Source organism: Neoarius graeffei, chromosome 2 (genome assembly GCF_027579695.1).
Source record: "Neoarius graeffei isolate fNeoGra1 chromosome 2, fNeoGra1.pri, whole genome shotgun sequence".
NCBI lineage: Eukaryota > Metazoa > Chordata > Actinopteri > Siluriformes > Ariidae > Neoarius > Neoarius graeffei.
The window spans coordinates 55,559,809-55,575,001 of NC_083570.1; the positions used below are offsets into that span (position 1 = coordinate 55,559,809).

At 39.1% G+C, this 15,193-nt stretch overlaps 1 protein-coding gene across 2 annotated transcripts in view; it reads left to right on the forward strand.

The window, feature by feature from the left end:
• eps8l2 (EPS8 like 2) overlaps window positions 1-14,196 on the forward strand; it is an 81,682-nt gene extending 67,486 nt beyond the window's left edge. For both annotated transcript variants that reach the window (XM_060908361.1, XM_060908352.1), the window contains 15 exons: window positions 199-278; window positions 3,899-4,008; window positions 4,102-4,178; window positions 4,340-4,466; window positions 4,601-4,689; window positions 7,078-7,152; window positions 7,220-7,368; window positions 9,915-10,053; window positions 10,589-10,623; window positions 11,165-11,264; window positions 11,346-11,471; window positions 11,567-11,648; window positions 11,946-12,129; window positions 12,269-12,401; window positions 12,846-14,196. In XM_060908361.1, coding sequence (XP_060764344.1) covers window positions 199-278; window positions 3,899-4,008; window positions 4,102-4,178; window positions 4,340-4,466; window positions 4,601-4,689; window positions 7,078-7,152; window positions 7,220-7,368; window positions 9,915-10,053; window positions 10,589-10,623; window positions 11,165-11,264; window positions 11,346-11,471; window positions 11,567-11,648; window positions 11,946-12,129; window positions 12,269-12,401; window positions 12,846-12,920 — 1,581 coding nt within the window. In that variant the 3' untranslated portion in view covers window positions 12,921-14,196. The remainder of the gene's footprint in view (window positions 1-198; window positions 279-3,898; window positions 4,009-4,101; window positions 4,179-4,339; window positions 4,467-4,600; window positions 4,690-7,077; window positions 7,153-7,219; window positions 7,369-9,914; window positions 10,054-10,588; window positions 10,624-11,164; window positions 11,265-11,345; window positions 11,472-11,566; window positions 11,649-11,945; window positions 12,130-12,268; window positions 12,402-12,845) is intronic.
• The last annotated feature ends 997 nt before the right edge of the window (window positions 14,197-15,193 follow it).

The following is a 15,193-nucleotide window of genomic DNA, read 5'->3' on the forward strand; positions in this document are numbered from 1 at the left end:
AACAATGAATTAAGCAGTGCTTAATGTGTGTTTTTTTTTTAATGATATCTGGTTTGATGGACTCTTAGTTATAACTCTCTGTACTAATACATTTTTATACAGATATCATCATATCAGTACCAGACAGCAGTATTCTACTGAAAGTGTATATATCTGTAAAACACACAGTGCAATTATAAATCTTATTAATCACTTCAGGCGGAAATAGTGCACGCTGACATCGATAGTGCATTGGGAGACAATAAAAACGGCAAGAAGATGAGACCTCAAACGCTAAAGTAAGTTTCAACTCACATAACTGCTACACACACAAACTAGTGTATGGTTCCATTATTATTATTCATCTTCCGTACAAATTTTGATTCGTAATAACCCAATAACCGTACGTCGCACACAGACAAGCAATATATCAAAACGTGCGGCTCGATCGGACTTGGTCCAGAGCAGTGCAGAGCACGCATCACTATTGTTCTTCTATGCGTTTCTTATTATTGAGTAGGAACACAGCATGAGCTAAAGCTACTTGGATCTATTTCTTGTCCATTTCATACCAGTTAAGACTGAAACAGTCAGAAAGTGACCACATCATTATTTCACTATGCATGAATGCTATTGTTAAGTCCATCATGAAAGAAACACTATTTTTTGAACATTTAGACAACTATGCCAGTTTAGCAATTAAACAGAAGGCAGAAGCAGTAAGCCAAAAAATTGTCGTATAATGCATGTTTTTCTGTGTCGCTAACACAATAATAGCAATTAATGAACAGCAGAAGTTGCAAAATACCCACATTCTTTAAGTAGAAAAATAGATACTTGTGTAAAAAAAAAAGACTAAAAAATAAAAGTAGATGAACTGATTCAACTTTTTTACTCAAGTAAAAGTACAAAAGTACAGGCTACTAAAAGTAAAAAGTAGCCATTTTGAGGAAATTTCTACCAGCTGTTTCTGTGAAAAGCTAACTGAACCTCATATATAATATAATATAATATAATATAATATAATATAATATAATATAATATAATATAATATAATATAATATAATATAATATTTAGGGACTGCCTAAAAGCAGAGCTCCTGATGAGTGTATGAGCAAAATATTTGCACGGGCACAAAATCAACCTCAGTAGCATAATAATATTACAGCATATGAACAATCAAATTGTGTAGTGTAGTGCGTTTCATGTCAGTAAATTGCTGCATTGTCTTGTAACAGTGATACCCATCATGAGATACACATCACAGTTAGGAATACATATTTATTCCTTTCTTTGACATCGCATGCCATGTGCCAGAAACAACAACACAACATTTATTATGGCGTGACTCTGCTGGGTGCCTGGTGGATAGCAGTGAACCAGCGCTTTCACTTTTTCATTACTATATAGTTACAATTTAATATTCAATTTGATATGTCAAACAATTGTCTGGTTACATCTGTCACATCCACATGCATTGGTGCACAGTGCCATTAGGACTAATTACCATGCACCTGTTCCTGATGAGAGCACAATCACAGCACCCTCATATAGGGACTCTCAGTAACACACAGACTTTGTGAAGTATACACTCTGTACTCTGCGTCTGACCGTACCAAGCCCTGTATCTTGTATCACTTTTCTGGTTTTGACCCTGTTTGTGTTTTTGGACTGTGAGTATTGTATTACCTCTGATATCCTGTCTGTGCCTTACTCCACCACTGCCTGTTTTTCAAATCTGCCTTTGTCTCCGTTTTGGATCTGTTTGCTAGTGTGATTTCAATAAAACTCTTCCTGCAATTACAGCCATCTGTTGCCTTACATGGCAGAAGCTGTCAGCTGTCCAACAAGCCAGTGGACTAATAAAACTGGTTTAACTAGTTTTATATGAAGCTGTCATGAACATTTTATATAAAATGTGTTAATAAATAACCCCACATTTGTTTTTTTTTTTAAAAAAGCAAATTCAAAGTAAATGCTGGATAAAAGCCCAGCTTGCAAATAAAATTACGGTACAAATTTCATTGTGCTATGGTCAAGTGTTTGTAAAAGACGTTGCCTTGCACTTATGGTTGGGTTCCCTGTGATGGTACATGTACTGTATGTCGTTTGTACATGCAGATGTTATACAGTTGCAAAAGCCATCAAAAATCAGGTCAGTGCATTATCATATCTTAAAGTATGGAGCTCTGCTATAATATAATATATAATATGGGGCGGCATGGTAGTGTAGTGGTTAGCGCTGTCACCTCACAGCAAGAAGGTCCGGGTTCGAGCCCCGCGGCCGACGAAGGCCTTTCTGTGCGGAGTTTGCATGTTCTCCCCGTGTCCGCGTGGGTTTCCTCCGGGTGCTCCGGTTTCCCCCACAGTCCAAAGACATGCAGGTTAGGTTAACTGGTGACTCTAAATTGACCGTAGGTGTGAATGTGAGTGGTTGTCTGTGTCTATGTGTCAGCCCTGTGATGACCTGGCAACTTGTCCAGGGTGTACCCCGCCTTTCACCCATAGTCAGCTGGGATAGGCTTCAGTTTGCCTGCGACCCTGTAGAAGCATAAAGCGGCTAGAGATAATGAGATGAATGAGATAATATAATATAATATAGGCGGCATGGTGGTGTAGTGGTTAGCACTGTCACCTCACAGCAAGAAGGTCCTGGGTTCAAGCCCAGCAGCCGGTGAGGGCCTTTTTGTGTGGAGTTTGCATGTTCTCCCCGTGTCTGTGTGGGTTTCCTCCGGGTGCTCCGGTTTCCCCCACAGTCCAAAGACATGCAGGTTAGGTTAACTGGTGGCTCTAAATTGACCGTAGGTGTGAATGTGAGTGTGAATGGTTGTCTGTCTCTGTGTCAGCCCTGCGATAACCTGGCGACTTGTCCAGGGTTTACCCCGCCTCTCGCCCATAGTCAGCTGGGATAGGCTCCAGCTTGCCTGCGACCCTGTAGGACAGGATAAGCGGCTACAGATAACGGATGGATGGATAATATAATATAATATTCGGGTGGTCCATGTGTGCGTGTGGAAGGAGGCAAACTCGCGCATTCTTAAAATAATTATTAAATAATACCTTACATATGGTGCTCCTATACAAATGTTTTAATTGCTAAGTGCTTTGTGATAAATAATCGACTTGCATGTGCAGTCGATATTGATTAGCTATGTGCAGTGTGCTAACCTCGACAACCCAGCTGTATATAATGGTAACTTATAGTTAGGGTTTGAAAAGCATCACATAAAGCTAACGTGTTAGCTATTTATAACAAATAATTTGGAATGTTTACACAAAAACATGTTTACACAAAAAAAGTTCAAAGAAAAAACATTTGTCTCAGTTTACTGAAACTGAACACAGCTCATGTTTTGATTCAGAGTCTGGGTTGCCAGATTGGGTTGGTGTATCAGTGTCCTCTTTTGTGTTATTGCCCCATTCATTTAGGTTGAAATCAGTCTTGATGTTGGGAAAAGCACGCAAAGATGCAAATTAAAAATAATAGTCAATAATTTCCCCCAAATGCATTAAAACTAATGAGCCTGATTTTAAAATATAAAGAGATGAAAGTACAGATATTTTTTGTTAAATGGTGTAGTGGGTAAGAGTAAAAATACTCAAAGTACAAAACTGAAAATTCTACTTGAGTATAATAATGAAGTATTTGTACTTTGTTACTTCCCACCTCTGATGAACAGGGCTGTTAGCACCACTCCCAAGTACCGTACCATTAGTTTCTTTTGGTGCCTGTCTTGAACTGAAAATTTTGGTACTTGAATATTGAAAAATTGTGGCAGCTATGGACATCACCACAGATAAGTCTGCCCATATACTGTACATATTGGACTTGTAAAAGTGAGAACTCCAGTGTTATATGTGTGTATACAATAATCATCCTGCTGATACTAAACACACTAACAAACTTTCCTCTTGTAGGATGAACCAGGAAAAAATGAAGCGGCACCGGGAGACAATCATCCCACCCTCAGAGTCAAAAGATTTTTATCCTGGGATGAAAGGGCGCGTGGCAGCTATGGACATGCAAAGTGAGCCATACACACACATGGGACATATGCAGTGCTAAATCATATCCATTGCATAATTTGTTGAATGTACACCTGTCCATCTGTGTGTGTCAGATGTAGGAAGACGAAGTTCAGTACAGCAGGACACAGAATCCCATGAGAAATTAGCCCAGCGCATTGAGAAGGAAGTGGTGAGTGCTTCTAACACTGAGTAACAATAGAAGGAACACACACACATAAAGGGTTAAAAACCACTCAAGCATTCAGTGTATCAGGTGAATGATAACCACAGACCAGGTTTAATGATGTAATTGCAGTTATGTCTAACTGTCTGTGTGTGTTTCTTGTTTAGCAAGTCCTGAACTGTGCTTTGGATGACATCGAGATGTTTGTGGCGCGGCTGCAAAAAGCCGCAGAAGCCTTTGCCCAGCTCAACCAGCGTAACAAGAACAGAAAACATAAGAAAAGAGGGCCAGCAGGTATTTACTGTTCCCTATCCCTTTCCTGCTTTCAGTTATCCTTGTTCTCCTTTTTTCCTATATTTTGAGTATGGATTAATAGTATTGGGCAACAGTGGTAATCATTACTGTGCTGCTTTATGGTTTATGTCCAGAGGGTATGTTAACACTAAGAGCTAAACCTCCATCCGAGGCAGAGTTCATTGACACTCTCCAGAAACTGAAGCTCTCCTTTAATCTGCTGGTGAGTTTCATAAAACAACCTGCTTTTATCTGTCACACCTTCAGACACCAACATACACACAAGCCTTTTCCAAGTCCAAGTAGTCAGTGTCTGGACTTGCTGCAAGTAACAAACAAACAAACAAACAAACAGCAATGGCCATCATGTTAAAACCGTTTTATAAGATTATAAAATGTGCCACAGGCATTTATTCCTGTACTGACTCCACACCAAAACAACATAGCAAATCTGTTATTCCATAATGATGATGCTTATAATACAGTGTCTTGCAAAAGTATTCATCCCCCTTGGTGTTTGTCCTGTTTTGTCACATTACAAGCTGGATTTAAAATGGATTTTTGGGGGGTTAGCACCATTTGATTTACACAACATGCCTACCACTTTTAAAGGTGAAAAATTGTTGTTTTATTGTGACACAAGTGTGCATAGGTATTCACTCCCTTTCGTATGAAACTCCTAAATAAGAGCTGGTCCAACCAATTAACTTCATAAGTAACATAATTAGTTGATTAAGATCCACCTGTGTGCAATCAAAGTGTCACATGATCTGTCACATGATGTCTGTATAAATCAGCCTGTTCTGGAAGGACACACACACTCTGCAACACTACTAAGCAAGCAACATGAGAACCAAGGAGTACTCCAAACAGGTCAGAGGCAAAGTTGTAGAGAACTGTAGATCAGGGTTGGGTTAAAAAAAAAATATCCCAAACTTTGAATATCCCACGGAGTACCATTATAGCAAAATGGAAAGAATATGGCACCACTACAAACCTGACAAGAGAAGGCCGCCCACCAAAACTCTCAGACCAGGCAAGGAGGGCATTAATCAGAGCTGCAACAAAAACACCAAAGATAACACTGAAGGAGCTGCAAAGGTCCACAGTGGAGATGGGAGTATCTGTCCATAGGACCACTTTAAGTCGTACACTCCACAGAGCGGGGCTTTATGGAAGAGTGGCCAGAAAAAAAAGCCATTACTTAAGAAAAAATGTTTGGAGTTTGCCCAATATCATGTGGCAGACTCCCCAAACACATGGAAGAAGATTCTCTGGTCAAATGAGACTAACATTGATCTTTTTGGCTATCATGGGAAATGCCATGTGTGGCGCAAATCCAACACCCTGAGAACACCATTCCTACAGTGAAGCATGGTGGTGGCAGCATCATGCTGTGGGGATGTTTTCATCTGCAGGGACAGGAAAGCTGGTCAGGACTGAAGGAAAGATGGATGGCACTAAATACAGGGCAATTCTGGAGGAAAACCTGTTTGAGTCAGCCAGAGGTTTGAGACTGGGATGGAGGTTCACGTTCCAGCAGGACAATGACCCTAAGCATACTGCTAAAGCTACACTGGAGTGGTTTAAAGGGAAACATTTAAATGTTTTGGAATGGCCTAATCAAAGCCCAGACCGCAATCCAATTGAGAATCTGTGGCATAACTTGAAGATTGCTGTACACCAACACAACCCATCTAATTTGAAGGAGTTGGAGCAGTTTTGCCTTGAGGAATGGGTAAAAATCCCAGTGGCTAGATGTGCTAAGCTAATAGAGACGTACCCCAAGAAACTTGCAGCTATAATTACAGCAAAAAGGTGGCTCTACAAAGTATTGACTTGGGGGGGAATACCTATGCACACTCCAGATTTCTGTTTTTTCATCTTAATTATTGTTTGTGTCACAATAAAACAACAATTTTCACCTTTAAAGCTGTATGCATGTTGTGTTAATCAAATGGTGCTAACCTCCCAAATATCCATTTTAATTCCAGTTTGTAATGCGACAAAACAGGACAAACACCAAGGGAGATGAATACTTTTGCAAGACACTGTACCTCCCAAAAGGGCGCTTGGTAGAGTGCATACCTCTGCCAATCCACATATTATCAACAGGTCATATGTACTTAAACCTAGGATAATACTAAAGTTGTACACCAAATTTCATCAAAATCCATTCACTACTTTTGGAGTTATTTTGGGAGCAGACAAAAAAAAATCCTGGATCCACATACATGTCCAAATTTGCATCAAAATATCATCAATTGTTTCTTGGCCCATGGCCCACCTTTCCTCAGAATTGAATCAAAATCTGTTCACTATTTTTTGCGTTACATTGGGAACAGACAAACAAACAAAGAAAACAAACCGACGCAAACACATAACCTCATCCAACAAAGCTGGTGGAGGTAATAATGCTCCAAATTCATTACTGTCTGATGCACTGGGCATCACTGGACAGTATGATATCAGCCATGTACTCTATAGTTTGTCCATAAAACGATTCTTAATTATGGACTCAGTATGGACTTAATATAAGGCATGAACAGATAAAAATGAAATGTAACGGCAATAGTAATATGTGCTTGTTCAATTTGTGCACCATCTACAGGCCAAACTAAAGAAGCACATTCAGAATCCTAATGCCGCAGAACTCATCCACTTCCTATTTGGACCCCTTGAGATGGTAAGGATTGCAAACAAGTACACACTCAGATATACATAGGCAACAGCTCATAATTGTGTTGCTGCAGATCTTACAGAACTGTGGTGGTCCTGACCTGGCTCGCTCGGTAATCTCTCCTCACCTGTCTTGTGAAGCGGTGGATTTTTTGAGAGGACACCTGACTCCGAAAGAGATGACAATCTTTGAACTCCTGGGCGATGGCTGGACAAGACCTAGGTAATACTGGTACTTGCTCACTGTATTCACCTAGAATGGATGTGTTGGACGTCTTTGGATTTGTTAGAGTTGGAGAACTCCTTTGCATTCTGGGAGGATTATAGTGCAACACAGTTTCATGATTTCCTTAGTCTAGTGCATCTGCTAAAGCTAGTTATGAGTAGCATCAGGTGGGGGCGTTGTGGCTCAGGTGGATAAGGCGCCATACCATAAATCCGGGGACCCGGGTTCAATTCCGGCCCGGGGTCGTTTCCCGATCCCTCCCCGTCTCTCTCTCTCTCCCGCTCGTTTCCTGTCTCTACACTGTCCTGTCCAAGAAAGGTGCAAAAAGCCCAAAAAAATATCTTTAAAGAATGAGTAGCATCAGGTACATTTGAGCAGGGAGGTCAATGACGATCAGTAACAGTGGCCCTCTACACCTTGTGAAATTATTTTTCTTGCTCGTGCAAAGTTTTCATCAAAAATAAATGCAGCATCCATAAGCTAAAGTCAGTCTTATTTCATTTAAGCTTTGAGAATGTGGACATCTTGCCTCACAGCAAGGAGGTTCTGGGTTTGAACTTTTTAACCGACTAGGGCCTTTCTGTGTGGAGTTCTCCAAGTGCTTCGGTTTCGTCCCATAGTCCAAAGCGGTACAGAAAATGGATGGATGTTGCATTATTGCTTATCACTCCCTTCATTACAAGGCCCTTCAAGATTATAGTGCAGCCTCATGGTAGTGTTAGACCTGGACATGTTTAACTTTATACAGTGAACACAGTAGTTAAATGTCTGTGTCTTGTGAGCCTTTTTAATATTTAATATTGTGTAAAGCAAAAATATTTAAAGATACCTTTAAAACATCCATCAATCATCTATAAAGCTTATCCATCAGGACCACTGGGGAAAATGGAGCCAATCCCAACTGACTTTGGGCGAGGTTGCTAATCTATTGCAGGGCTAACATAGAGACAGACAGCCATTCACACTCACATTCTCACCTGTTGGCAATTTAGAGTAGCCAGTTGATCTAATCTACATGTCTTTGGACTGCGGGAAGAAACCCACGCAGGCACAGGGAGAACATGCCCCAGAGAAATGCCCCAGTCGGCTGCGAGATTTGAACCCAGGACCTTCTTGCTGTGTGGCCACAGTGCTAACCACTACACCACCCACCTTTTAAAATAATTAAATCAAATATATACATATAGAAAAAATTATTAAATAAAGCTCAGTGGATTAGATTAGATTAGATTAGATTAGATTAGATTAGATTAGATTAGATTAGATTAGATTAGATTAGATTAGATTAGATAAAACTTTATTGATCCCTTTGGGAGGGTTCCCTCAGGGAAATTAAGATTCCAGCAACATCATTACAGATAAACAGAGAAAAGAAATAGAGAAAACTTCTAGATAAATTAAAATAAATTAAGTATTTACATTTACAAATATAAAAGAATAAGATATGGGGAAGGGGGGGGGGGGGGGCAGCAGGAAAAAGATTGCGCATTATATTGCACATTGTCCGGTATTGCTTATTGTTAGGCTAGGCTACTGCTCCTTCCCGTCCTCTGTCCTCCTATTACACCATCCCAGAGAGGAGTTGTACAGTCTGATGGCGTGAGGGACAAAGGAGTTTTTAAGTCTGTTCGTCCTGCACTTGGGAAGGAGCATTCTGTCACTGAACAGGCTCCTCTGGTTGCTGATGACGGTGTGCAGAGGGTGACTGGCATCGTCCATGATGTTCAATAGTTTGTCCATAGACCTCTTCTCTGCCACCATCACCAGAGAGTCCAGCTTCATGCCGACCACAGAGCCGGCCTACCTGATCAGTTTGTCCAGTCTGGATGTGTCCTTCTTGGATGTTGAATAGTGAATAGAAAACTAACCCAAATTAATATTTGGTAATCTTACAAAACCTGCCACACACTTGCTTCTGTTTCTGCAGGTATTACCAGAAAGCCTCCAATATTTTATAATCAAAAGTGTGGTCTATTACTTACTATATGTTTGTTACTTAGATGTTACTTTAATATTTAATGTTTTATAAAATGTCTCAATATTTTATCGTAACAATATGCAAAAAATTCTCCATACATATTAATTGATTAATTATTTAGTTAGTTAATTTGTGTATTAATGTAGTTTGTTTTTAATTCTGTGAAAAAATAAATATTTGTAAAAAGAAATGGCCTTTTTATTGACACAGTCATGCAAAAGACATAAGACTTTTTGCATAGTATTGGGTATGCATGAAATGCTCCAGATGTCTAGTGGGTGAAATTATATTTACAAGTTTATAAGGCAAAAGTGTTTTTAGCAGAATACAGGCCTGCAGGGAAAAGCATTTTAGCTCAACCTTTTTAGACTACAGTATATGTTACTTTGGAACTCCTCAAAACATGCTTTTTTTTTTATTCCTCACCGGCATTATTGGGAAAACCTGACATGAAACTCACTGGCATTTATTACCAGCCACCATTCTGTAATTTTTAGCACACTGTAATATCTTCCTGCTCAATGAGTTATGAAACATTTCTATTCCCCTCTTCTGTCTCTCACAGAGCTGATTGGCCCAGAGACCAGTGTGCTCCTGTCTACGTCCCATATTTCCATAATGGCTGGGAGCCTCCAGTGGAATTGTTTCGCATGTCACCGTGGGAAACCGAGGGCTCCAGTAGGTCCTCTGTCTCATCAGAAGAGGTGAGAAATAGAGAGAGAAAAGAAAGCACAACTTTATTCATCACACACTTGTGAAATTTCCTCTCTGCATTTAACCCATCTGAAGCAGTGAACACACGTGAGCAATGAGCACATACACATAGCAGTGGGCAGCCGTGCTAACAGCACCCGGGGAGCAGTTGGGAATTACTGTAGGTGCCTCGCTCAAGGGCACCTCAGCCCAAGGCCATCCCATATTAACCTAACCACATGTCTTTGGGGGAAACCCACACAGACACAGAGAACATGCAAACTCCACACAGAAAGGCCCTCGCCAGCCACTGGGTTCGAACCCAGAGCCTTCTTGCTGTGAGGCGACCGTGCTAACCACTTACACCACTGTGCCACCCCAAGGGGTTACAAAGAAAGAGTAACTTCATACTTAATCCATTTTATAATATTGAAATCAGTCTGAACTGTCAGACATCGAAAATCATTTTGTTGATAATTTCAGTAACACTACCTGCTTCATAATTTTGTCAACAAATCTGTTTCCTCTTTTCTTCCTTTATTTCAGTTTTTTGGCTCACATTCCTCACTGGCATCAAATGGGTGAGATATGCCTTTTAATACAGTATCTATAAATGTTTTGTTGAGTAGAGCTTCATGTGTTAGCCTCAGAAATGTAGGGTTACGTACATGTTCTCCGGATTCTTCCCACCTCCCAAAAACATACCAGCCGGCGAATTGGCAAAGCTAAATTAGGAGGGGAAGAAACCAGAGAACCGGGAAGAAACCCATGTGGACACGTGAGACCATGTGAAACTCACACAGACAATAAGTCCAGCTTAGGATTAAACCCTTTATTTATTTTTATTTTATGGTTTAATTAAATTTAATTATTTGTTTTATTTAATTGAATTTACATCAAGATGAATTTAAAATATTCTACATATTAAACATACATTTTACCAAAATTAAACATCTGTGGGTAAATACTGATTTGTCGCTCAATGAATCATTTAGGTATTAAAAAAAGGAAACATATTACAGCAGCAAATGCCTCTAAATCAGCTAAATGTGAGACCAGTTTGTAATTTCTCATATAGTGGTTGACATAAAAAGCTGCATTTTAACCATCCATGCTCTGTAGGGCCTTCACAGCAGCTTCCCGGAAATATGTCAAGGTCCTCTACAACTTTGTGGCTCACAATGTCAATGAGCTGTCTGTTCTTCAGGATGAAATTTTAGAGGTGAGAATGCAAAATGAGCAAGTCAGAATTAGTTTTGAGCTGTGGTGGAAATGGCTTTTACTGATCTAATTCTTTGTTCAGATAATTGAAAGTGATAACCAGTGGTGGAAGTTGAGGAACAGGAGTGGACAAGTGGGGTTAGTGCCCTCCAACACCCTAGTTGTCATTACACTAGAGGATCACAGTGTGGACCCAATGTACAGCCAGGTAACACATTTTCAACTCTTATAAATCAATTAATGCATACGTTCACTGTGATGGGAATCCTGTACAAATCTCGCGTCCTCTGGTTTTCTTTGTAGTCATATGTAGGTCCATCTTCACCTAGTCCTCTTGGGAGAGGAAACAGTTTTGAAAGAACAAGAACACCACGAGATAAAGATTGTGAGTTGATCTAACGCCGTGTTAGTGTTTTAAACAGCCAGTTTCAGACAGTTATTTACTAGATCACTAACTGGAATTAAGAGCTTGCTGAAACTGTTGTAGTTTCAAACCACTAAGTACCATGGTGAATGTATTTAACATTAACATCAGTTCAGGCCAATTTCGTTTTCATTCTGTAATGTTTAAATGTATGCAATGTGAGTTTGGTATCATATCTATGATGTCAGGCTACTGCAGGAGGGCTTTTACATGTCTCTGGGCTTTTACATGTCTCTCTTTCTCTCTTCAATCTCTTAGACCGCATTCAACAGATGGGTAAAGTGAATGATGAGCTGCTGAAAAAGATCACCTCTGGTAAAAACCAACCACCAGCACGCAACTTCAGAGTGGAGCGCCACACTAGTCCTACCATTCCACTCACGTCCACTTCATCCCCTGCTGAAGTCACTGCCTGGCTCCATGCAAAGAAATTTTCTAAGCAGTGAGTCTGCTTGCTTCTGTGTCATTGCTTAGTTTATTTAGTGTGTGAAAGTAATTTACATTGACTTCTTCCATTTGATGAAATGACTGTTAGTGAACGCCTTTTTGTGTGTGTGTGTAACGTTTTCCATGTTTCCCAGGACGGTGGACTGTTTGGGAATTCTCACTGCAGCTCAGTTGTTTTCCCTGAATAAGGAAGAACTGCATGCAGTATGTGGAGATGAAGGCGGACGTGTCTATAGCCAGATCACTCTTCAGAGATCCCAGCTAGAGGTCAGTTATCATTCACACTTTACCTAGTGACAAACAACCAGCCACTTATAACCCAAAGCAGCCACCTGATAATTTAACACAACCTGTATGGCTACAATCTCAGTTTACAGTATAAACTCCAGCAGTGTTTTGATGTCATAATGTTGCTATTTATTGCCCCCTACTGGACAGTCCTTGTATAAACAATTGCTGTTTCTTTCATTCATTCATTCATTCATTCATTCATTTATTCATGGGCCATCATGGATTTATTAACTGAGAAAACTGTCCTCAAATGTTCCGTTTTTTGGTTTTTTTATGCAATGCTAGCTTCTTTTGTTCAGCTCTCAGTTTTAGCCATTCGAAGAGAAATGTCAAAATATTATCACGTTAGCACAGTAGGATAATAAACCTGCCTCTGTCAGTAGCACATAAGTCAATATTTCTTTCCTATCTGTCCATCAGAAGAGCCAAGGAGAATCGGAGCTGGAGTTGCTCATTAGCCAACGGAATAAGGAAATTGCCTCTGCCTCCAAATAATTGTGCTCGATTTGAAATATGAATTAAACAATCAGCAATGCAGTCTGGCTTCTGTAATATTAATGACTTGTAATAACAATAAATGCAGAACATGGGCTAATTTCAGAAATGCTTTTGACAAAGTGCACAACCCTGCTTTATCTTTATTGTATCTTTTGTCATACATATAAAAGCAATATGACCACATGCTAAACTTGTATACATTTAATTTGCTTATTTATTTTATTTTTAGAGAAGCCTCTGTTTTAATTACTTCATAACATTGTTTATTATGGGGGAAATATTAAGCTTTGCTTCTGTATAAAATATGTGTATGAGAGCATCAGGAGACAGGATTTGTCAATACTGATGTCTATGATTGATTTTCTCGTGTTTTAAATGAATGTGCTTCAGTCTGCATTTCCTGTTCCTTTCTTTTCGTTCCAATGCCATTTTAAATCTCGATATTTGTTTTTCAAAGACTACTTATTTGTAAATGTACAGTAAATAATCCTGTCTGAAGATACAATGCCCAAATGCTGATCTTTATCATGAAAAAATGATGCAGGGGTAGCATTGCCACCTCACTGCTCCAGGGTCCCAGTTTTTTTTTTTGTCCTGAGCTCTGGTTACTGACTGTGCAGCATCTCCGAGGTTCTTTCCATGTCCATGTGGATTTATTCCAGGTTCTTCAGTTTCCTCCCACCTCCCAAAAACATGCTCGTAAGTTGATTGGTGATGCTAAATTGCCCCAGGTGTGAATGAGTGTGCCCATGTGTGTGTATGGGGTCCTATCCAGGGTATATTTCCTCTTTGTGCCCAGTGTCCCAAGAATGGGCTCTGGATCCACCCTGACCATGATAAAGAGGTTACCGAAGATGACTGAATGAATGTACAATGATACAGGAACATAATAAATTCAGCTGACAAATTCATAATGTAATACATTTGTTTGTTTATTTTATAGCTTCTTGAATTAGTTAGTTAGGGCTTCTTGTTTGGTTGGTTTTTTTGCATAATGCCATTGTTGGAGAATGGCGACTTTGGTGTTTGAGGTCACACACTGGTGTCACAAGCAAGTAGCTTCATGTAAATGACTTAGTGCAAGGCAAGGTGTTCATATTTTCTGTGAAAATGATACTAGGTATATACATTCATTTGGTCACGTCTTGATTCCAAAATGCATATGGGGAAGTGTGTAGCAATGACTGTGAGTCATAATATTGTCAAAAGTAATCATAGTTGTGATGCAGTATAGCAGAGATTACTGATAGTTACAGCTAGAACTGTTTATGATAAGAGCTAAACAGTCATTCAACTGGAGGTCACATACATTAGGTGTACTCTATAGGGGTGCAAAATAATCCATAGATAATAGTAAAACAGATATTGATTCATGCAGAGTACCAATTACTGTCATCAGTTTTATATCTGCTCATTTTGCCTATGATCTACATAAATACACATATACTTAGTGGTACCTTTTGCATCATAGCAGGTTAATGACCTGTAGCGGTGACTGCAGCCTTATCAGTTCCTCATAATTAGCTCAAAAACATCCCAAACATTCCTTACATTGTTTTCTTAGCTGAATACTAAAGTATTACATTCATAATAATAATAATACACTTTTATTTTAAACATTTTATTTCTGTTTAGGGTTCATATTTGTTCAGATACAGGCAAATATTGGTGTTATAATGATATTCTTGTGGCCCTTATACATTTCATTGCCTTTCTACTTGGTGGCAAAGTGGAGTGTCAGGATACATACAAATATATCTGTTAAGTTTCAGTTTGAAAAAAAGAAGAAAAAAATCAGGGTAGAAAATAGTACAAACATCATAAATGCTTTTGTACACTTGGATTACAAGAGCAAGGATTAACATTGTGCATGGCAATCAATAATTTGCAGTCTGTTGTAGTGTGTTTTAAGTATTTTCTTTGTTATTTGAAGAACAAATCAATCATGAATGTTAAAGAATAAGCCCAGAAAACAGGAACAGCTTAAGGTTTATTTAGTAAATCAAAGTGTAAAAAGTAATTCAAAGAAATTCAAATTATATTAATCATTATAATTTCATAAACATTATTTTTGTATATAATGTTTAATATCACTAAAACATTATCGTTTATTTGTGACTGATGTTATCAACAGCATGAAAAGATAAATGTTATTCTTATACAGATGAGATATGTGGTTTGAGTGAACTTACAACTAAAGCACCATAATAGCATCAGTTCCAGCATACAGAACAATGGATAATGAGAATTTTAACTAAAGTGAATTTAAA